The sequence below is a fragment of the Salminus brasiliensis genome, chromosome 9 (assembly GCF_030463535.1).
Source record: "Salminus brasiliensis chromosome 9, fSalBra1.hap2, whole genome shotgun sequence".
NCBI lineage: Eukaryota > Metazoa > Chordata > Actinopteri > Characiformes > Bryconidae > Salminus > Salminus brasiliensis.
In genome coordinates, this window is record NC_132886.1 from 4,961,765 (window position 1) to 4,985,620 (window position 23,856).

Below are 23,856 nucleotides of genomic sequence, written 5' to 3' on the forward strand. Positions count from 1 at the left end.
TGCTGTGGAAGAGGAAGAACTAGAGTGCGAGAGGGTCAGGATGGGGGGAGTACATGGATGCTAATAAAAAGACACGTTAACTTTACAGTTGGGCTCAGAAGTCCTGTAGTTAGCGTGTAGAGAAGGAGCCCGTCGTAAAGGATTGTTGTGCACCTGCGGAAGGAGAGAGAGTTGAGGACAGGATGAGTGAAGGAGATGTTGGCGGTGGGAGCGAGCAGCTAGGAGCTGCAGCAGCACCTGCACAGAGCATCGCTGCGGGGGCAGGGCCACGCACTACGGTTAACATCCAGCCGCCGGAGTCCTTCCACTCTTCAAAGCCGCATGAGTGGGACAAATGGATCCGGAGATCTGAAAGATTTCGCCTGGCAAGTGACCTGAATGCAAGCTCTGAAGAGAATCAAGTCAACACGCTGATATATTGCATGGGGGACGAAGCGGATGATATCTTGCGTGGGCTGACTCTAACGGCTGCTGAAAGAGGCACTTACAAGGGGGTGCGTGATGGCTTCCAAAATTTCTATGTGGTCAAGAAAAACGTAATTTATGAGCGTGCTAAATTCAACATGCGAAAACAGAGAGAAGGATTGCCTGTAGATTAGTTTGTCACTGCTTTATATGCGCTAGCAGAGCACTGCAGTTACGGGGTGCTACATGACGAGTTAATCAGAGACAGACTCGTGGTTGGACTGTTGGACAAGGGGCTGTCCGAACGCATGCAGCTGGATGCAGGACTTACCTCGGATAAAGCTGTTAGGATGGCACGTCAAAGTGAGGAGGTGAAAAAGCAGCAAGCTTCTCTGCGTGGTGACACCAGAGCACAGGCAAGTGATGCTAAATCTGTGGATAGAGTCAGAATGCTCAAGAATAGCAAGCCTGCTCCAAACAAACCTCAGCATGATAACAAGCCAAGCAGTGCCCAGAACAGCAAAAGACACAAATGTGATAGTTATTCATCACATCTAAACCGTGATTGTCCTGCAAAAGATGGGAAATGTCATGCATGCGGCAGAAAGGGACATTATAGTCGTGTGTGCAGGGCGCCAAAATCTGTGCATGAAGTTGAGGAGGATGCTGTCTTCCTCGGCAGCATCACAACAGATAGCGATCCTTGGATGGTCAACATCAACATCCATGACAGTAGTGTAAAATTCAAGATCGACACGGGTGCTGACGTCACAGTCTTGCCACATGCTGTGTTCCAGAAAATGTACAAGGACAATCCACCAATGCTCCACAAAGCAACAAAGCCACTCCTGGGACCAGGAAGGAATCCACTTGATGTTGTGGGCGTCACCAGGCTGCTGCTGAGGAGAGGTGAGAAAGAGGTGATGGAGGATATGTATGTAGTTCGTCACCTGCACACTGCCTTGTTGGGAAGATCTGTGAGTTGTAGGCTGGGGCTCGTTACACGACTAGACAGTGTCACTGTGGAGACATTAAAGCAAACCTACCCAAAACTATGCAGCGGACTAGGAGAATTGCGCCAACCATATGCCATAAAGCTGAAACCAGGGGCCCAACCGTTCTCACTCAAAACACCAAGGAGGATTCCATTGCCACTGATGGACAAAGTCAAGCAAGAACTGTCCCGCATGGAAGGCCTCGGGGTGATATGCAGAGTTGAGGAGCCGACAGACTGGTGCGCTGGCATCGTGGTGGTGCCCAAGAAAACTGGTGCTGTGCGCATATGCGTTGATCTCACCAAACTGAACGAGTCAGTGTGTCGAGAGAAGTTCATCTTGCCATCAGTTGAGGAAACACTGGGAATGCTGGCTGGAGCCAAAATTTTTAGTAAGCTGGATGCAAATATGGGGTTCTGGCAAATTCCCCTGACTGAAGATTCAGCAAAACTGACAACTTTCATAACGCCTTTTGGGCGCTATTTTTTCAAGCGGCTACCCTTTGGCATAGCCTCTGCCCCTGAACACTTTCAGAACAGAATGGTGACCGAGGTCACAGAGGGGCTTGAGGGCGTGGTTTGCCATATAGATGATGTGCTGGTGTGGGGACGTACACAAGAGGAGCATGATGCTCGCCTGCATGCTGTACTGGAGAAAATCCAGAAGGCCGGCATCACCTTAAACATTGATAAATGTGACCTGTCACAGTCAGAGGTGAGCTTCCTAGGTCATGTGGTCTCTGACAGTGGCATAAGGCCAGACCCAGGCAAGACAGAGGCTGTGAAGAGGATGCAGGAGCCAACGACAGTGAGTGAAGTAAGATCCTTTCTCGGAATGGTAAACCAGCTGGGCAAGTTTATCCCGCAGCTGGCTCAGAGAGACAAACCCCTGCGTGATCTCTTGTCGAAAAAAAACTGCTGGATGTGGGGCGTCGAGCAGGCTAGAGCCTTTCAAGATCTGAAGGATGCACTGACGTCACCACCGGTGCTAGCCATGTATGATCCCAATAGGGAATGCAGAGTCTCAGCTGATGCATCGTCGTACGGACTGGGAGGAGTGCTGCTCCAAAAACATGCAGAGGAGTGGAGGCCAATAGCCTACATGTCACGGTCTCTCACACCAACAGAGCAGAGGTATGCACAGGTAGAAAAGGAGGCATTGGGACTGACCTGGGCCTGTGAGAGGTTTCGCAACTTCCTGATTGGGAAACACTTCCAGCTGGAGACAGATCATAAGCCTCTCCTGAGTCTCCTGGGGTCTCAAGCGCTGGATGCTCTACCTCCTCGGATCCAACGCTTCAGAATGCGGCTAATGCGCTATTCCTATTCCATATCTCATGTGTCCGGGAAGTGTCTGTGTACAGCTGATACGCTGTCACGTGCGCCAGTCAAGAGAGGAGAAACACCGGCTGACAACGAGCTGTTCGAAGACACTAACATTTATATAGACATGGTAATGGAGAATCTGCCTGCGAGCACTGCCTATCTAGAGGAGTTGAGAGATCAGCTGCAGAGGGACAGTGTATGCGCACGTGTGATGCAGTTGTGTGCAGAAGGTTGGCCAGCACATGGCACCAACGAACCTGCACTCAAGCTGTACTGGGCTGAACGAGCCCTTCTTACAGTCCAGGATGGTCTCTTGCTGAAGGGACAAAGACTTGTCATACCCTCAGCAATGAGAAATGACGTTCTCGTCAAGCTGCACGAAGGACATCAAGGCGTGGTTAAGTGCAGAGAGCGGGCGCGGCAGTCAGTATGGTGGCCAGGGTTGAGCCAGCAGCTGAACGAGTTGGTTCTCAACTGCCGAGCATGCTGCCAGGAGAGACAGAACCACAGGGAGCCGTACCCGGGCCAACCATGGCAGAAGTGTGGAGCGGATTTGTTCATGCTAGGGAGCAAAACCTACTTGCTAGTGGTGGACTATGCATCAAGGTATGTGGAGATCGCTCTGCTAACCCCACGAGGTCTAATGATGTGATCCACCATCTAAAGTCGATTTTTGCACGTCATGGTATCTGCGAGACGTTGGTCACTGATAACGGGCCACAGTTCTCAGGCGCGGCCTTTAGGGAGTTTGCAGAATCCTATGGGTTCCGTCATGTGACCAGCGGTCCAAAATACCCCCAGGGAAATGCTGAGGCTGAACGTGCAGTACAGACAGTGAAGGGGCTCTTGAAAAAGTCTGATGATCCCTACCTTGCTCTGCTTGCATACAGAGCTACCCCACTACACAACGGGTACAGTCCGGCTCAACTTCTCATGAGAAGGAGGCTTCGTACCACAGTACCTATTCTTCCTGCACTGTTGGATCCTGCTCTTCCCGATAGAGACGCTGTAATGCTGAAGGAACGGGAGAGGAGGATGAAAGATGCACAACGCTATAATCTGCGACATCGTGCACAGAACCTTAACAGACTTGCTCCTGGGCAGGATGTGTGGGTCACAGACCAAAAAGCAGCTGGGGCCGTCATCGGAAGCCACGCCACGCCCCGCTCATATCTGGTGGAGGGACCCCACGGGATCATCAGGCGAAACCGCCGCCATCTCATCGCCATGCAACCTTCTTCGGAGCAGAGTGGTGATGGAGCAGCTGAGCATATCCTGGAAGGCATTCCAGGCCAACCTGTAGCAGAACAACCTGCTGCAGCACCACCGCAGCAGAACGTTCCTGAACCACCATCTACTCCTGTTCTCAGAACCAGGTCTGGGAGAGCTGTGGTAAGACCAGCCCGGTTAGACTTATAGTTTTGCTTATCACAGACCTTTTTGGAGGCTTTTCAGAGACACATTAAGAGAAAAAAAAAAGACTGAAAAGTTCAATTTCAGTGTGGAAAAAAAACTGTGGTTTGATACTGTGATTGAACCATTTGTGTTTGTTATTTGTTATGCAAATGTTCAGGTCTCAGGGGTTTAGTGCGAGGGCAGATAGCACAGGTTTGTTTTTATTGTATCAGTAATGCATTGTTCCAGGTTAAGGTTAATCTGTGTGTATGGATGGTTCAGATTTGGATAGGAGCAGACCTTCCGGCCACAGGGGCAGAATAATCCCCTAAGGTCCTGCTGAATCAATGGTAGTCTACCCATTGATTCTAGAAAGAGGAGATGTGGTGTAACTGGATATTTAGTGAACCTCCGTATGGGGGCGGGGCGTTCGGGAGAGGAAGAACTAGAGTGCGAGAGGGTCAGGATGGCCGAGTACATGGATGCTAATAAAAAGACACGTTAACTTTACAGTTGGGCTCACGCGAGTGTTTTAAAGACACGACAAATGCCTTGTTTGGAAATAGAAATATATTGTAACTGTAATGCAAAAACAGCACCTTGGACGGCAGTCTGAAGTGTTTATCTCAATATGTTCAAAAATGCAAACCAACCCTAAAACGCTTCTGAGAGCATTTCAGCCCAGGAAGGGGCGCTAATGTCAAATTAATCGAAGATTCAAGCATAATGTCAAAAACAGACCTAAATACAGAGTTTTCAATAAATGTAATTCTGTCCAGACTTCTGGACAAAATCTGGACAAAATACGCACCATTTTTTTCTTTGTTGCCATGGTGACTCTGCTGCCATTAAACAATCGGTTATAGACAATCCTAATCAGTTATAGAAGTGGAGTTTTGTAGCTTTTATATCCAAATGTGAGCGCAGGACGTTTCACAGGACATAAACTGTTGTGAAGATTGATAGCATTCAGTGACAAAAGTGATGATCCTCCACCCCATCCCAAACTCCCCACCTCATCCCAAAAGCATCAGCTGGAGCTCCATCCATTCCACTGCTCCACAGCTCAATGCTGGGGGGGCTTTATACCCCTCTAACCCACGCCTGGTATTAGGCATGGGGCCAATATGTTCATGTTTATCTGCTCCAGAGAGTCCTATTCTTTTGGCAGTCCTTCTCTACAGGCATTAGACAAACTGTTTGTATGCGTGTGTGCACTTGCACATCTGTGTCAGCAATGGGTGCAACTTAAAGTAGCTGAATGCATTCATTAGAAGGGATGTCCACAAACAATTGGACATATAGTGGACCACCAAATTCTGTTCCTGTCCAGATCAAGGAGCACATAGAGTCTCCCTTGTTTAAGAAAATAATACTTCAGATACTAGCTTACAAAATAAATGGCTGCACCCCTCCTGCTCTCCCAGTTCTTCAAGTCTTTATTTAGGGCCGAACTCGCCCACAGACAAATGACCATAGCTGGTTCATGAACTGTCTTTATTCATTTGCATTTGTTCAAAGGAATATCATGCAAATGAGCATCAGAAACAAAACAAACACAGAGCTCCACTGTTCCTTTGTTTCTTGTGTTCTTACACAGAAGTAAGACTGTAGGAGACACTCGCACTCGAACTTCTCAATCATTAACAGGTAAGAAACACCTTCAAGATACTCTAAACTGAAATTCTGCTCTTATTATACAAGCATAATTTTATATATAGTTCTTATACTTAAGAAAATCCATAAAATTCACTGAGGTAATGCACCAGGAAGAAGTGTCATTTTTCATTAAAGATTCAAGATGTATTAATTCATATTTTGTTCTTAATTATGACCTGAACTCTGAGCACTTTTCAGTTAACTGGAACATGAATATTAAATGCAGCACAGTTTGGCCGGCTGTGATGTGTGTATTGTATGTGACTGTAATGCATAAATTAGTTTTTTACTTTTACCCATAATGTGAATCTGGCAGCTATTTGTGACATGTCTAAATTTCCTGATGAATTGACCAATAGAAATGCTCCAAAATGACTCAGAATCAAATATTTTACTCTGACTTCCATTGAAAGTTAAGCAGGTTTTTTCCTTCTCCTGTAAAGTTGCTGTTTCTGAGATATGAGGTTTTTGCACGACAATGATGATAGGTTTATGCAAAATAAGTACATGGGCAATGTTGGAGACTGTGTTCAAAATTCTGTGTTTACAGGAGGAGGAACAGACTTCTGAACTTTTAATGGTAGTCAGTGTAAAAAGTAAAAAAAAACAAAATCCAGCTTTTCTATTGGTCCGTTCATCATAAAATTCAGATACCCTGTAAAGAACAACTTCTAGATTCACACTATGTCAGGAAACCAGGCTCAGTAGAAAAGGTTTTTTTCATGATAAATCAACCAATAGAAATGCTCCAAAATGAATTAAATAATTAATTAATATTTTACATTGATTTCCATTGAAAGTTCAGAAAGAAAGTTTTCCTCCTCGTGTAAAGTTGATATTTTGGAGATGTGAGAATTTTGCCTGACAACAGCCAAACAGAGTGTATTTACAGCTGCTTTCTGCATGCAGTCTTTTCATTTATGAACTGTCACTGTCAGGCACGGTCAATGTCATGACCTGAGTCTGAGTTAAAAAATAAAAGATGTATCCATTACGGAAACGACAAAATTCTGGAGATTTATATATATATATATATATATATATATATATATATATATATATATGCTCTCTTTCAGAGCCTAGCACTGTTACAAGACCTAATTATTCTGCAGCCCTCCTCCCTTCTCCTGGTTATAGAGTAGCATTAGCTATTAGCCTTTTAGCCAGTACTCCAGCTGCTGCCCCCGAGTCCAGTCCTGGGGCAGTGGTGGCTCAGCGGTTAGAGTGCCGGGTTATCGATAACAGGGTTGTGGGTTCAATTCTCTGGGTGTATGTGTGTACTCACCGCCCCTAGCTCACTAGTGTGTGTGTGAGTGTGTGTTCACTACCACAGATGGGTTAAATGCGGAGGACCCATTTCACTGTACAGTGACAAATACGTGCACCTTTACCTTTACCATGGCTAGTCCCCCTGGCTTGTCCCCCCGGGTTCCCTGGAGCAACACAGCCCCTCAGCTTCTCCACTCGGACATCTGCAGCAGTGCTTGCTCTGGTCGGGCCTTCTCTGGTCAGCCTAGCCTGTCGGCCATGTCCGAAACTGTTTGTGAAACAAGTCACTTCCTGTGTTTGTTTGTGTGTGTGTGTGTGTGTGTGTGTGTGTAGTGGTACACACTCTAGACTGGTATCTGTGGTTGTTGGTGTACTGGTGTGTAATAACTGGTTTATAGTGTGGGTAAATGTGCTGGGATTTTGGTTTCTATAGTGTGTGTGTGTGTGTGTGTGTGTGTGTGTGCTGCTGCTGGCAGAGCAATAATTTTTGTTAATTGCACCTTGAGGACAGCAGATGGTGCTCTGGTGAACACTGTGGTTAAAACAAAGACTCAGGACTGGATTGGGATTAAAATAGCCAATATCAGATCCATTAACATAGGCCTGGATTGGATCAGAACACCCTTAATCTTAGCTCTACATTTCTATAATCTTATATCTCACATGCTGTTGGACGGCGCTCTCTGCACAGCCTTTCAGAGATCAGTGTTTCCTGTTTATTTACAGGAGCTCATCTCTACATCTCTATAAAGTCTTATTCATCCCTCAGGCTCTGGAAAGCATCCCACTTCCTCCTGTGGATTCTGTTTCCTGTGGTTTGCCATTCCTGTGTTTTAATATCTGCCTTTACTGTCTCACGTTTGTTATCTCACGTTTGGCCAGTGCTTTGCAGAATAAGAAAGTTTGGAGAACCATCAAAACCAGCAGAGTGGAGAGATTTTACTCAGTCTTTGCTTTTAGCAGAATCATCTCTTTAGCTGTTTTCATCTTATTGTATCAGTCTAGAGACACTGGGCAGGACGAGCAGTGGCCCATCTAATAAGGGCTGAAATCTACATGCTACCCCAACAATGTCCACCATACATCCGGGAGCTCAAATGCATCAGAGAGTGTTGGGAGATTAGTGCAGAGACAATTTTCAGAGCATTTCAGAATTTGGAAAGCAGCTGTGTGTCATGACCGGACCATCCTGTCTGCTGTCAGTGATGACCCGTGCCAGCTGATAAGAGAATCATCTGACTTACAGCTTTCCATCACTCTTTATGTGATATTTGGGTGTTTTTGAATATTGGCCTTCTGTTTTCCCATAGAATTTGCATGAACTGGGTGGATGGAGAACACACTACATTTGACGCCTGCTGGATTAGATATCTGCATTAGCTACAATTTGCCTGTATCTGAGCAGTACACTAAAGTATTACTGTATTACTGTTTGTCATTATTTACACCTCATTCCTGCGGCAGCATCTCTGTTTATCTCATGTCCCTGGTTTTGATTTTCACTTGACTGAATGTCTGAACTCTCTCTCTGTAGCTCTCCACAGTCATGAGTTCAGCACTGCATGGTCTCCTGCTTTTCTCAGGTCAGTGGAGTTCATGATCATCTGTAAAACTCTCTGCTGGTTCATTACTGTACTGCCATGCTGATGAGAGCTTTAACCCCTACAGCTCTGTGGACTCTCTCCTTGTGTGGAACTCGTCAGTTTCATGTGGTGAAAGAAGGAAAGAACTGGACTGAAGCTCAGAAATTCTGCAGAGAGAATTTCACTGATCTGGCCACCTTTGAGAACCAGGACGAAATGGACGCTGTAAAAGCTGATCTTAAAAAGGCAACAGGCGATTACTGGATAGGACTGAGACAGAAACCTGGGGAGAAGACCAGAGTAAGCAGTTTTGTACAATTAGAGAAGATGTGTAGTACTCCTGACACAATGACATACACACTAGTAAGCAAACAAAGTGAGCAGACGTGGCCCAATCGGTGGGCAGCCCAGGGGCCGCAGAGAAAGTTGAGGGCCTTGCTCAATCAGGGGTGTTTGGCTCAAGGTCCCAACAGTAGCAGCTTGCTGAGCCCGGGTATCAAACCCACAACTCATCAGTCATCCATAGCCCAGTACACTAACCACCAAGCCACCACTCCCCCATAAGACTTCCCATAAGACTGTGTAACCATTGAAGGTTTTTAACTGGGCACTGAGCTTAAATTCTGCTGCACAATAATCAGACACTGCAGATGTGTGTGTGCATCACTGCAGTTGCTCTGTTAGGTGTGTATATACAGTGTGTGTTCCCTGCAGAGATACATTTCAGCCTTATATACTGAGCACACACTGAACCGAGTACAGTGATTTAAACTGTTCACTGATCAGGTGTTAATGTGTCTCTAGAGCTGGATCTGGTCAGATGGGAGTAACTTCTCATACAGTGACTGGTACACTGGAGAGCCGAACAATGATGTGGGTGATAACTGTGTGCAGTTATGTAGTAAATATGGATACAGATGGAATGATGCAGGATGCTGTTGGTCTAATCCATTTGTCTGCTATGGTGAGTAATGAGGTGATACATCTGTTACAGCTCCAGTTCATTCACTTAATGTTTGCGTTTGGATTTTGGAAAACATCTGAATAGTGAATTATTTACCACGAACAGCAACAACTAGAATATCTGAACTACTACATTGGGTCAAACCTTTCTCCTCCCCCTTCTGCAGAGATCCCGCTCATCCTGATTAAACAGAACAAGACGTGGAGAGAAGCTCTGAGATACTGCAGAGAGAAGCATGTGGACCTGGTCTCTGTTCACACTGAGGACATTCAGCACTGGGTGGAGTTTGTTACTAAAGGTACCTCCACTGCTAATGTGTGGATGGGTCTGCGTCACACCTGCACTCTGAGCTTCTGGTTCTGGGTAAGTGGAGAGTCCATCTGCTACCAGAACTGGGCTCCAGGGAACGGGACAGAGGAGGAAGACTGCAGTGGAGGAGAAAGAACAGGAGCGGTTCAGTCTGGAAGTAAGCAGTGGGTCAGTCTGTCAGAGACCCAGAAACTCAACTTCATCTGCAGCACCACCTAGAGCAGGTCTGAGGTCTTATGTATTTGTCCACAGCTAAATAAACTGATGGTGAAATGAAGATTGATTATTATTGTCTGCTCTGATAGAGGATGCCAATCGTTAAAGATACTCATGGTTGAGGGTCACACTGGTCATCAAAGTAAGTTTGATGTACAGTTTCTATGTATGATTATTTCAAATGTGTCATTTATAAATGACCTTTTCTTTTATATTCTTTCATATAGACGCTTGAAAATCTTTTCAGAATTTTCAATGGAAGTCAATGTAAAAAAATATTTTTCCATGTTATCTTGGAGCATTTCGATTGGACCATTCATCAGGAAATTCTGTTACAATGTCAAGAACAACTGACATTCACATTATGTCAAAAAGTAAAGAACAATAAACATGGGGATACAAGGTTTTCTCACGTTACAGAGGTGACACGTATTTATTTAGTCTATTAATAGAAACAGTCTCAAAGCATTTTCATAATGGTGCATTTTGGTTTTTTTGTGATTGGGAAAGACTGATTCTAGAACTAGGGTGATATATGATTGTATTGTATTTATTATGTGATAGTTTCATTGTTTAAACAATGTCACTGCTTTCTTCTGCATTTTCTCAAATTAATCATTTTTTATTTTTATTTTTAAAGTAAATTGCAAATGATTCACAATCACTTGAAGCTTCCACAGTACATTTCCCTATCCTGTTCATTTGTGGACCTGATAGATGATTCTCTGTACTGTTGACTTTGCACCCAATGTCCAAATTCTCACCATTCATATCATACAAACCCCAAAAGAGACAGAGGGTGATCAACTGATGCACTGACAAAAATATCAGACACACCAAAATTCACCAATTCAAACTAAAAATCTAACTCAAACATGAAAAGCAAAAACAACAGTAACTGATTCTGATTTTGACTATTTTTGTCCTCCCCCTTCAGAACTGATTCTGCTCATCCTGATTAAATGAGAGCCGACGTATGTCTGTATGTTTCTGCTTTTTACTGTATTTCATCATGTCAAATAATAAAGGTTAAAAATTAACATATCATCGCTATGATGCAAAATCTCCATGTTGTCTGTTTTTGACTAACAGTTGTTTTTCTTCTCCTCTAAAGCTGCCATTTTGGAGATTTTGAGTTTTTCGCATGACAGCGATGATAAGTTCCTTTCCTGTGTTTAATCTCTGGTATATGTTTGTGGTCCTTAAAAGAAATAAAAGCATAAGCTGTATACTTACTATACTGTCTTCATTTTTACTTTCATTTAATAATGCTTAGCTGGATATATGCAGAAAATGTGACATTAAAATATGTGCTTATAGTTTATTAACATCTACTCAACTCATTTTTATTCAATAATAACTTTAAGCGAATCTATACTGTTAAAAACATCTTAGTACATTGAGGAACTTAAAACTGTGGAGGAACCTCTAAGAAAAGAGTTTTAGAAGAAAAAGCTTCCTTAAAGAATTTTTAAATGAAGAAACACTTAAAGGTTCTTGAAGGAACTTATACTTTTAACAGGAACAGGGAGTTCGTTAAAAACCTGGAAAAGTCTGGATGTGTTGAGAGCAATTTAGGGAGGGACAATTTCTCTCTCTCAAATTTTAAAGGACACGTCCTCTCTTGCCTTTCTTAAATCTGCACCTATGTTTACAAAGAGTAAATGTATGACTATACTAGGACTGATAACCGGAACCCTTTATTACGAGTGTATCAGGGGGCATCATTCGTGGGCATTAGGGAGAGATACGAGGGAGACTCCCGGAACTTCCAGGATATATTTTTTAATCTAAACTCATTGCACCTTCAGTTTCTCTGAACGGATGTTGTTTTTCCTCTTGATATTAAAACAATAGCCTGTTGATTGGTTTATAGCTTTGTGTTTGCATTCAGATTTTGTGTTTGCTTTACAGTTAGGGGTAGACAACACCACCATATCTATTAGATCTATAATGAAGCTTCTTGGTGCATTTATTGAAACCTACATCCATAGTGTAGGACGGACAGACCTTTACTGAACAGTGGTTCTTTTTGCAGTGCAGTTCTGTCTGAACGCTACCTGATTTAGCATCCTGCTGGATGTGGCCCTCCAAAATTCCACAAAATTCCACCAGGTGGCAGCTTAAATCTCTGGAGAAAGGATGCTCACTGGTTCATTACATGCAAAACAGTAACTGATACCTCACTATGCAAAGCAGATAGACTGAGCCTTGTGGAAGAGACACTAGAGACACCCATTCTAATGAAAGCATTCATCTACTTCCAGACACAGATGTGCAAATGCATACACACAGTGTTTCTAATCCCTGGAGAGAGGTACTGCCAATAGAATAGGACTCTCTGGGACCGATGAGCATGAACCTATTAGCACCATGCAGCCTAATGGGGGTATAAAGCCCCCCAGCATTGAGCTGTGGAGCAGTGGAACTAACTGTGCTCTCTAGAATAATGGATGGTGCTCCATCAAATACTTTTGAGATGAGTTGGGAATAGGGGATAATTTGGGGTGGTGATCATGCAACATCCTGAGCTCACTAACACTCTTGTGGCAGAATGCAATCAAATTCTCACAGTGATGCTCCTCGGACAGCTCCTCTAGACAGTAGAGACAGTTACACCAACAACATGATTAACTCTCTTAATACCCTTGATTTCAGAAGAAACAATGAATAAGCAGTTGTCCCAATACTTTTGTCCATATGGTGTACTATACCCTCACTAAGCACTTTATTGGGATAATACACTATATTAATACTGGGTAGGTTGATTTTTCTGGAGCACTTTCATGCTGATCTCCCATTCTACCACATCCCAAAGATGTTCTACTGGATTTAGATCTGGTGATTGGGAAGGCCACTGAAGTCCTTCTCATCTTCATGGAACCAGTTTGAGAGAATCTACTTTGTGAGATGATGCCTCATCATGCTGGAAATAGCCGTTAGAAAATGGTCAATTCTGGTCATGAAGGAATGCACGTGGTCAGCAATAATACTCAAATAGGTGGGTAGATTCAAGCCACGATTGATTGGTTTTAGTGGCCCAAAGAGTGTGGCCCAGACCATTACACCACCACCATTTACCTGGACTTTCGACACAAGGCTGGGTAGGTTCATGGATTCATGCTGTTGGTGCCAAATTCTGATTCAACCATCTGTGAGCCTACCCAATTAATTTCAGCTCTGTTACATCAGCAAAAAAATCCAGATTCATCAGACCAGGCTACATTTCTTCAGTCTTCGAATGTACAGTTCTGGCGAGCCTGTACTATATATATATATATAAGACAGGAAGTTGCTCCTCAAGATTTCCTAAAAGGCTTTCTTGAACAGTTCTGCATTTTCTAGAATTGTTGGCTGTTTAATACTCATCCTGAAACAGTGAAGTGCTTTGTTATGTACTTGTATTTTCATGCAGAGAAGAAGAAAAAGTTCTTCTTCAGAAAGTCTGCATTCCTGGTACACCTAATCACCATCAGATACTCAATTTTCACATTTTAAACAATGTAATATTCAGCAGTAATAGGCAGCTGTGTTTGCCTTCAGGGAGTGAAAGCACTTCCCTGACCGCAACAGATAGAATAGTCTATTGTTGAGATTCTTGAGGTCCTTCTCGATCTTCCTGATCTTGGTCCAGCACCGCTTGTTGTAGATGGTCTGCAGGTCAGGAAGTTTGGTCCAAATCATGCGCTCAGGTGAACACACCACTTTCTGGAGGACCTTCTGTCCTGCTTGATGCTGTTCCCAAACCAGGCTGTGATGTTCTCCATCAGAATGCTTTTGCAGGAGTAGAACTTCTACGGCACCTTGGACGGCAGTCTGAAGCCTTTATTCATTTGAATCTGTTCACAGGAATATCATGCAAACGAGCATCAGAAACAAAACAAACACAGAGCTCCACTGTTCCTTTGGTTCTTGTGTTCTTACACAGAAGTAAGACTGTAGGAGACACTCGCACTCAAACTTCTCAATCAGGTAACAGGTAAGAAACACCTTTTAGATACTCTAAACTGAAATTCTATAATTTATATATACTTCTTATACTTGTAAAATCCATTAAAATGATCTGTATTATAATCCACTGAAGTAATGCTACAAGAAGAAGTGTCATTTTTCATTAAAGATTTAAGATGTATTAACTCATATTTTGTTCTTAATTATGACGTGAACTCTAAAAAACACACAATTCAACTGACTAAAACATGAATATTAAATGCACAACCTCAAACTTAACCCCAGCAAGACAGAGCTGCTGAACATCCCGGGAACTGCTGGACTTAAAAACGTTCTCCTTTGAGAACTCACTGGTCACTCCGTCTACAGAAGCTGGAAGCCTTGGTGGAGTCATGGATGATCAGTTATCATTCTGAAGTCATGTTGCAAATGTAACTCAGTCATGCAGATTCCTCCTGTACAACATCCAGAGAATTCAGCCCTTCCTCTCTAGAGAGTCGCCCAGGTGCTCGTTCAGTCTCTCGTCATTTCAAGACTTGACTACTGCAGCTCTCTTCTGGCTGGTCTCCCTCTGCACATCATCAGACCCCCAAACTTATCCAGAATGCAGCGGCACGGGTCGTCTTCAATGTCCCTAAATTCAGCCATGTCACTCCACTGCTGTGTTCTCTCTTCACTGGCTTCCTGTAGCTGCTGCCCACATCAGATTCAAAACCTTGACTCTGGCCTACAAAGCTCAGAACAGACCAGCCCCTCTGTACTTGATGGCAATGGTCAAAAGCTGATCCACACCAAGAGCCCTTCCAGCTTCAAGTATGACTCGGCTCGACCCGCCATCCCTCAAAATCCACAGAAGACGAGCGTCCAGACTTTTGACTTGTCGTTCAGACACCATATTGACTTGTGTTTAATAAAGTCTAAGATTAGAGGTCTCTGAATTTTAGTCTATCCAAACTAGCTGAGGTTTTTCTTGGGTAAATAGCAAAGCACTTTTTTAAGTCGCTCTGGAGAAGAGCATCTGCTAAATGCCTTGTTTGGAAATAGAAATATATTGTAACTGTAATGCAAAAACAGCTCCTTGGACGGCAGTCTGAAGTGTCTATCTCAATATGTTCAAAAATGCAAACCAACCCTAAAATGCTTTTGAGAGCATTTCAGCCCAGGAATAGATTAAATCGAAGATTCAAGCATAATGGCAAAAACAGACCTAAATACAGAGTTTTCAATAAATGTAATTCTGTCCAGACTTCTGGACAAAATCTGGACAAAATACGCACCATTTTTTTCTTTGTTGCCATGGTGACTCTGCTGCCATTAAACAATCGGTTATAGACAATCATAATCAGTTATAGAAGTGGAGTTTTGTAGCTTTTATATCCAAATGTGAGCGCAGGACGTTTCACAGGACATAAACTGTTGTGAAGATTGATAGCATTCAGTGACAAAAGTGATGATCCTCCACCCCATCCCAAACTCCCCACCTCATCCCAAAAGCATCAGCTGGAGCTCCATCCATTACAGAGAACACAGTTAGTCTTCCACTGCTCCACAGCTCAATGCTGGGGGGGGCTTTATACCCCTTTAACCCACGCCTGGTATTAGGCATGGTGCCAATAGTCTCCCTTGTTTAAGAAAATGGTACTGTAGATGCCAGGTTAAAAATAAATGGCTGTACCCCTCCTGCTCTCCCAGTTCTTCAAGTCTTTATTTAGGGCCGAACTCGCCCACAGACAAATGACCATAGCTGGTTCATGAACTGTCTTTATTCATTTGCATTTGTTCACAGGAATATCATGCAAATGAGCATCAGAAACAAAACAAACACAGAGCTCCACTGTTCCTTTGTTTCTTGTGTTCTTACACAGAAGTAAGACTGCAGGAGACACTCGCACTCGAACTTCTCAATCATTAACAGGTAAGAAACACCTTTAAGATACTCTAAACTGAAATTCTGCAAAGTTTGCTCTTAATATTCAAGCTTAATTTTTATATATAGTTATTATACTTAGAAAATCCATTACAAATGCATTATTCACTGAGGTAATGCACCAGGAAGAAGTGTTGTTTTTCATTACAGATACGAGATGTATTCATTCATAGTTTGTTCTTAATTATGACCTGAACTCTGAGCACTTTTCAACTGAATATGAATATTAAATGCAGCACAGTTTGGCCGGCTGTGATGTGTGTATTGTATGTGACTGTGATGCATAAATTAGTTTTTTACTTTTACCCATAATGTGAATCTGGCAGCTATTTGTGACATGTCAAACGTTCCTGATGAATTAACCAATAGAAATGCTCCAAAATGACTCAGATTCAAATATTTTACTCTGACTTCCATTGAAAGTTAAGCAGTTTTTTCCTTTTCCTGTAAAGTTGCTGTTTACTGAGATATCAGGTTTTTGCACGACAATGATGATAAGTTTATGCAAAATAAGTACATGGGCAATGTTGGAGACTGTGTTCAAAATTCTGTGTTTACAGGAGGAGGAACAGACTTCTGAACTTTTAATGGTAGTCAGTGTAAAAAGTAAAAAAAAACAAAATCCAGCTTTTCTATTGGTCCGTTCATCATCAAATTCAGATACCATGTAAAGAACAACTTCTAGATTCACACTATGTCAGGAAACCAGGCTCAGTAGAAATGTTTTTTTTTTTCATGATCAATCGACCAATAGAAATGCTCCAAAATGAATTAAATAATTAATGAATATTTTACATTGAAAGTTCAGAAGGGTTTTCCTCCTCCTGTAAAGTTGATATTTTGGAGATGTGAGAATTGTGCCTGACAACAGCCATATAGAGTGTATTTACAGCTGCTTTCTGCATGCAGTCTTTTCATTTATGAACTGTCACGGTCAGGCACGGTCAATGTCATGACCTGAGTCTGAGTTAAAAAATAAAAGATGTATCCATTACGGAAACGACAAAATTCTGGAGATTTAATAAAAATATATATTTATTTGCTCTCTGAGCTTGCAGAGCCAAGCACTGTTACAAGACCTAATTATTTTGCAGACTGTGGTTAGATATCCAAAAAGTGTGTGTCTATTATAGCCTAGTCAGCCCTCCTCCCTTCTCCTGGTTATAGAGTAGCATTAGCTATTAGCCTTTTAGCCAGTACCCCAGCTGCTGCCCCCTAGTCCAGTCCTGGGGCAGTGGTGGCTAAGCGGTTAGAGTGCTGGGTTATCGATAACAGGGTTGTGGGTTCAATTCTCTGGGTGTATGTGTGTACTCACCGCCCCTAGCTCACTAGTGTGTGTGTGAGTGTGTGTTCACTACCACAGATGGGTTAAATGCGGAGGACCCATTTCACTGTACAGTGACAAATACGTGCACCTTTACCTTTACCATGGCTAGTCCCCCTGGCTAGTCCCCCCGGGTTCCCTGGAGCAACACACCTCAGCTTCTCCACTCGGACATCTGCAGCAGTGCTTGCTCTGGTCGGGCCTTCTCTGGTCAGCCTAGCCTGTCGGCCTTGTCCGAAACTGTTTGTGAAACAAGTCACTTCCTGTGTGTTTCTGTGTTTGTGTGTGTGTGTGTGTGTAGTGGTACACACTCTGGACTGGTATCTGTGGTTGTTGGTCTACTGGTGTGTAATAACTGGTTTATAGTGGGTGAATGTGCTGGGATTTGGGTTTCTATAGTGTGTGTGTGTGTGTGTGTGTGTGTGTGCTGCTGCTGGCTGAGCAATAATATCTGTTAATTAAGCCTTGAGGACAGCAGAAGGCGCTCTGGTAAACACTGTGGTTAAAACAAAGACTCAGGACTGGATTGGGATTAAAATAGCCAATACCAGATCCATTAATATAGGCCTGGATTGGATCAGAACACCCTTAATCTTAGCTCTACATTTCTATAATCTTATATCTCACATGCTGTTGGATGGAGCTCTCTGCACAGCCTTTCAGAGATCAGTGTTTCCTGTTTATTTACAGGAGCTCATCTCTACATCTCTATAAAGTCTTATTCATCCCTCAGGCTCTGGAAAGCATCCCACTTCCTCCTGTGGATTCTGTTTCCTGTGGTTTGCCATTCCTGTGTTTTAATATCTGTCTCACATTTGTTTTCTCACGTTTGGTCAGTGCTTTGCAGAATAAGAAAGTTTGGAGAACCATCAAAACCAGCAGAGTGGAGAGATTTTACTCAGTCTTTGCTTTTAGCAGAATCATCTCTTTAGCTGTTTTCATCTTATTGTATCAGTCTAGAGACACTGGGCAGGACGAGCAGTGGCCCATCTAATAAGGGCTGAAATCTACATGCTACCCCAACAATGTCCACCATACATCCGGGAGCTCAAATGCACCAGAGAGTGTTGGGAGATTAGAGCAGTTTTGGTTTTAGTATTTCAGAATTTGGAAAGCAGCCTATGAAAAGATGTGTGTCATGACTGGACCACCCTGTCTGCTGTCAGTGATGACCCGTGCCAGACATAAGAGAATCATCTGACTTACAGCTTTCCATCACTCTTTATGTGATATTTGGGTGTTTTTGAATATTGGCCTTCTGTTTTCCCATAAAATCTGCATGAACTGGGTGGATGGAGAACACACTACATTTGACGCCTGCTGGATTAGATATCTGCATTAGCTACAATTTGCCTGTATCTGAGCAGTACACTAAAGTATTACTGTATTACTGTTTGTCATTATTAACACCTCATTCCTGCGGCAGCATCTCTGTTTCTCACATCACTTGACTAAATGTCTGATCTCTGTCTCTCTCTCTCTCTCTCTCTCTGTAGTTCTCCACAGTCATGAGTTCAGCACTGCATGGTCTCCTGCTTTTCTCAGGTCAGTGAAGTTCATGATCATCTGTAAAACTCTCTGCTGGTTCATTACTGTACTGCCATGCTGATGAGAGCTTTAACCCCTACAGCTCTGTGGACTCTCTCCTTGTGTGGGACTCGTCAGTTTCATGTGGAGAAAGAGGGAAAGAACTGGACTGAAGCTCAGAAATACTGCAGAGAGAATTTCACTGATCTGGTCACCATTGAGAACCAGGAGGAAATGGATGCTGTACAAGCTGCTGTTAACGGGACAACAGGCAATTACTGGATAGGACTGAGACAGAAACCTGGAGAGAACAACAGAGTAAGCAGTTTTGTACAATTAGAGAAGATGTGTAGTACTCCTGACACCATGACATACACACTAGTGAACAAACAAAGTGAGCAGACGTGCCCCAATCGGTGGGCAGCCATCATGGTGCTCAGGGACCGCAGAGAAAGTTGAGGGTCTTGCTCAATCAGTGGTGTTTCGCTCAAGGGCCCAACAGTAGCAGCTTGCTGAGCACGGGTATCAAACCCATCAAACTCATCAGTCATCCATAGCCCAGTACACTAACCACCAAGCCACCACTCCCCCATAAGACTCCCCATAAGACTGTTTAACCATTGAAGGTGTTTAACTGGGCACGGAGCTTAAATTCTGCTCCACAATAATCAGACACTGCAGATGTGTGTGTGTGCATCACTGCAGTTGCTCTGTTAGGTGTGTATGTATAGTGTGTGTTCCCTGCAGAGCTACATTTCAGCCTTATATACTGAGCACACACTGAACAGAGTGCAGTGATTTAAACTGTTCACTGATCAGGTGTTAATGTGTCTCTAGAGCTGGATCTGGTCAGATGGGAGTAACTTCTCATACAGTGACTGGTACACTGGAGAGCCGAACAATGGTGTGGGTGATAACTGTGTGACATTAAAATATGGATACAGATGGAATGATGCAGCATGCTGTTGGTCTAATCCATTTGTCTGCTATAAAGGTGAGTGATATGAGGTGATAATGCAGTAAATCTGTTACAGCTCCAGTTCATTCACTTAATATTTACGTTTGGATTTTGGAAAACATCTGAATAGTGAATTATTAACCACGAACAGCAACAACTAGAATAACTGAACTACTACATTGGGACAAATCGTTCTTCTCCCCCTTCTGCAGAGATCCCGCTCATCCTGATTAAACAGAACAAGACGTGGAGAGAAGCTCTGAGATACTGCAGAGAGAAGCATGTGGACCTGGTCTCTGTTTACAATAAGGACATTCAGCACCAGGTGGAGTTTGTTACTAAAGGTGCCTCCACTGCTAATGTGTGGATGGGTCTGCATCACACCTGCACTCTGAGCTTCTGGTTCTGGGTAAGTGGAGAGTTCCCCTGCTACCAGAACTGGGCTCCAGGGAATGGGACTGGAGTGGAAGTCTGCAGAGGAGGAGAAAGATCAGGAGCGGTTCAGTCTGGAAGTAAGCAGTGGGTCAGTCTGTTGGAGACCGAGACCCTCAACTTCATCTGTAGCACAAAGAAGAATTAGTTTTGAGGCTAGGGTCACTTATTTTACTAGGGTAGCTGTCCTGTACTTCAAAAGTTTGATCTTCAGAGATACCACAGTCATCCATGGCCTGGAATCCAGGAGATCCTAACTGGCCAAGCTCTTTCTAAGTGGGTAGGATAGTTAGACCATGGAGGCAGCTGTCAGCTGTTGTTGTTGTAGGCAGTGTGTGATACGGATGTTAGCTATTGTCATTTATTTAGTTTAACTGTTCATAATCTGCTCATAACCTGTAGTAATGTGCCTCATTCTGAGAAAAAATAAAGATATCTAGTGAACAATAAAACCGTCTGGCTTTGCTTGACTCCACACACGAATCTTTGTAACTTTACACATTTGTGTGAGTGCAGTATATGAGCTTAATAAAGGGACAAAAGTATTTGGACTCTTGTCCATTGTTACTTCCAAAATCAAGGCTATTAAAAGAGTTGAGCCTGCTTTTGTTGGAGTAACTGTCTCTACTGCCCAGAGAAGATGGTTTTCTTCTAGATTTTGGAGGAGCACTGCTGTGAGGATTTGATTGCATTCAGCAATAAGAGCGTTAGTGAGTTTAGGATTTTGGATGATCACCATCCCACCTCATCCCCAACTCCCCAATTCACCCCCAAAGTATTGGATGGAGCTTCATCATCCATCATTCCATAGAACACAGTTCTTCCACTGCTCCAGAGCTCAATTCTGGGGGGCTTTATACCCCTCTAGCCCACACCTGGCATTATTAGGAACCATGATTCCAAAAGCTTCATGTTTATCTGCTCCAGAGAGTCCTATTCTATTAGCAGTCATTCTCTACAGGGACTAGACAAGCTGTCTATGTGTGTGTGTCTGTGTGTGTGTGTGTGTGTGTGTGAGTGCATTGGCACATCTGTGGCAGCAATGGGTGCAGCTTAACGTAGCTGAATGCATTCAATAGAAGGTGTGTCCACAAACATTTGGACATAGTGAAGTTGAATAATGAGAGTTCAGTAGATGGAACTGAAAAGTGATGTTCAGGATAAATGATCCAGTACTTTTGGGATGAGTTGGGGGGGTTTGGGATGATGAATTAAATTAACAGTACATCACTGTGATTCTATTTATTTCTATATTATACTATTATTTTTCCAGTGCAATTGACTAGAAATTGACTAATGAACTGCCTCCTTAGAATCAGAAGACAGCCTGTCTTAAGAGGTCAGCAGTAGCAGGAGAAACTCTTTTTAATGCCCTTGAGCAGGTGTCCCAATACTTTTGTCCGTGTTGAATATATTAAGGAAAAGTTTAGTCAAAATACAGTCTAATTGTAAATACAGCCGCCCTACCTCCCACGTGTGCAATTAAGGGTCAATTTGCAATTATCTGTAAATAATTTGGAATTTGTTGAGTTTTTTTTATTTCTATTATTTCTATTGTGTATATATTGGTAATTTATCTACGCTTTGCATCTGAATGTCTTGAAATAGTAGACTTCTACTACTGCAGAAGGCCTGTCGGGGATAATGAGGTTGGGTGTTGATCATCATCCAACATCCTGACCTCATTAACACCTCTGAATGCAGTTATATCCACACAGCAATCCTCTTCCAAAATCTAGTGGAAAGCCTTCTTCTTTTCTAGACAGTTACTCCAACAAACTCAGGATACACTCTTATTAATATCCGTGATTTCAGCAGAAACAATGATAAATGAGCAGGTGTCCCATTACTTTTGTCCTTGTAGAGTATATCAAGGGAAATACAGTTTAGTCAATATACAGTCTAACTGTTAATACAGTCTAATTGTAACAATACAATGTGCAAAGTGCAATATTTGTCTGAGGGTCAAATTAAGGGTCAATTTGCAATTATCTGTAAATAATCTGTACATTATATTGTTTTTCCTCAGAGTTTTTTCACTTCTATTATTTCTATTGTGTATATATTGGTAATTTACCTATGTTTGCATCTGAATGTCTTGAAATTGTAGACTTCTACTACTGCAGAAGGCCTGCTACACTCATTCAACTGCACACAGGCTTACAGTAATGACAGACAGGGGCTCTGTGCTGATCCTGTACCAGCTTTAGGATAATGTGCAATACTGTCTTCTTCTGTAATATTAATCTAGCACTGTTTAAAAAAATCTGGTGAGTATACAGCACCTGTATCAGTTTAAAATAATATTTATAATATGGTCACCCACATGTGCAATTAAGGGTCAAGCCATCCTTTCACTTGTATTATTGTTGTATTCTTGTATATAAACTGGTAATTTACCTATGTTTGCATCTGAATGTCTTGAAATTCAGACTTCTACTACTGCAGAAGGCCTGTTACACTCATTCAACTGCACACAGGCTTACAGTAATGACAGACAGGGGCTCTGTGCTGATCTTGTACCAGCTTTAGGATAATGTGCAATACTGTCTCCTTCTGTAATATTAATCTAACACTGTTTCAAAGTGACCTCATTTGTTTTTGTGACTATAGTGCACCTGAAGTATCAGTGTAAAATAATATTTATAATGTGCAATTAAGGGTCAAGCCAGCCTTTCACTTCTATTATTTCTATTGTGTATATACTGGTAATTTATCGATATTTGCATCTGAATGTCTTGAAATTCAGACTTCTACTACTGCAGAAGGCCTGTTACACTCATTCAACTGCTCACAGGCTTACAGTAATGACAGAGAGAGGGGCTCTGTGGTCCTGTACCAGCTTTAGGATAATGTGCAATACTGTCTCCCTCTCTAATATTAATCTAGCACTTCACTTTCAAAGTGACCTCATTTTCAAGTATCAGGGTAAAATAATATTTATAATACAGTCACCTGCATGTGCAATTAAGGGTCAAGCCAGCCTTTCACTTGTATTATTTTTATTGTGTATATATTGGTAATTTATCTATGTTTTGCATAGATTTTCCTTTTCTGCTGTGACTCTGTGAATTCCCCCACTGTGGGACTAATAAAGGACTATCTTATCCTATCTCAGGATCCCCTAATGTCTCTCAGGTCATGCTGGTTGGCCAGCTTGGTGATGCTGGTTATGCTGGTCGGTCAGCTTGGTGATGCTGGTTATGCTGGTCGGTCAGCTTGGTGATGCTGGTTATGCTGGTTGGCCAGCTTGGTGATGCTGGTTATGCTGGTCGGTCAGCTTGGTGATGCTATCCCTTTGCTGCTGTGACTCTGTGAATCCCCCCACTCTGGGACTAATAAAGGACTATCTTATCCTATCTCAGGATCCCCTAATGTCTCTCAGGTCATGCTGGTCGGTCAGCTTGGTGATGCTGGTTATGCTGGTCGGTCAGCTTGGTGATGCTGGTTATGCTGGTCGGTCAGCTTGGTAATGCTGGTTATGCTGGTCGGTCAGCTTGGTGATGCTGGTTATGCTGGTCGGTCAGCTTGGTGATGCTGGTTATGCTGGTCGGTCAGCTTGGTGATGCTATCCCTTTGCTGCTGTGACTTTGTGAATCCCCCCACTCTGGGACTAA

General features: G+C 42.9%; 1 protein-coding gene across 2 annotated transcripts; it reads left to right on the forward strand.

The window, feature by feature from the left end:
* Window positions 1–18,831: 18,831 nt before the first annotated feature.
* LOC140561939 (macrophage mannose receptor 1-like) lies at window positions 18,832–20,495 on the forward strand. Of its 2 annotated transcripts, XM_072687217.1 has the most exons (4): window positions 18,832–18,867; window positions 18,953–19,167; window positions 19,687–19,843; window positions 20,020–20,495. In XM_072687217.1, the coding sequence occupies exons 2-4, from the start codon at window positions 19,084–19,086 to the stop codon at window positions 20,385–20,387; spliced, it is 609 nt and encodes a 202-aa protein (XP_072543318.1). In that variant the 5' UTR covers window positions 18,832–18,867; window positions 18,953–19,083; the 3' UTR covers window positions 20,388–20,495. The 2 variants fall into 2 exon arrangements, with proteins under 2 accessions (XP_072543318.1, XP_072543317.1); XM_072687216.1 differs by lacking the exon at window positions 18,832–18,867 and having other exon boundaries at window positions 18,898–19,167.
* Window positions 20,496–23,856: the final 3,361 nt, after the last annotated feature.

Excerpts from the sequence above, each read along its gene's own strand:
- LOC140561939 (XM_072687216.1), top strand. The coding sequence starts at position 18,925 with ATGCTGATGAGAGCTTTAACCCCTACAGCTCTGTGGACTCTCTCCTTG. Across the intron at positions 19,168-19,686 it reads AACCTGGAGAGAACAACAGA|AGCTGGATCTGGTCAGATGG; the intron begins GTAAGCAGTTTT and ends ATGTGTCTCTAG. Across the intron at positions 19,844-20,019 it reads TCCATTTGTCTGCTATAAAG|AGATCCCGCTCATCCTGATT; the intron begins GTGAGTGATATG and ends CCCCTTCTGCAG.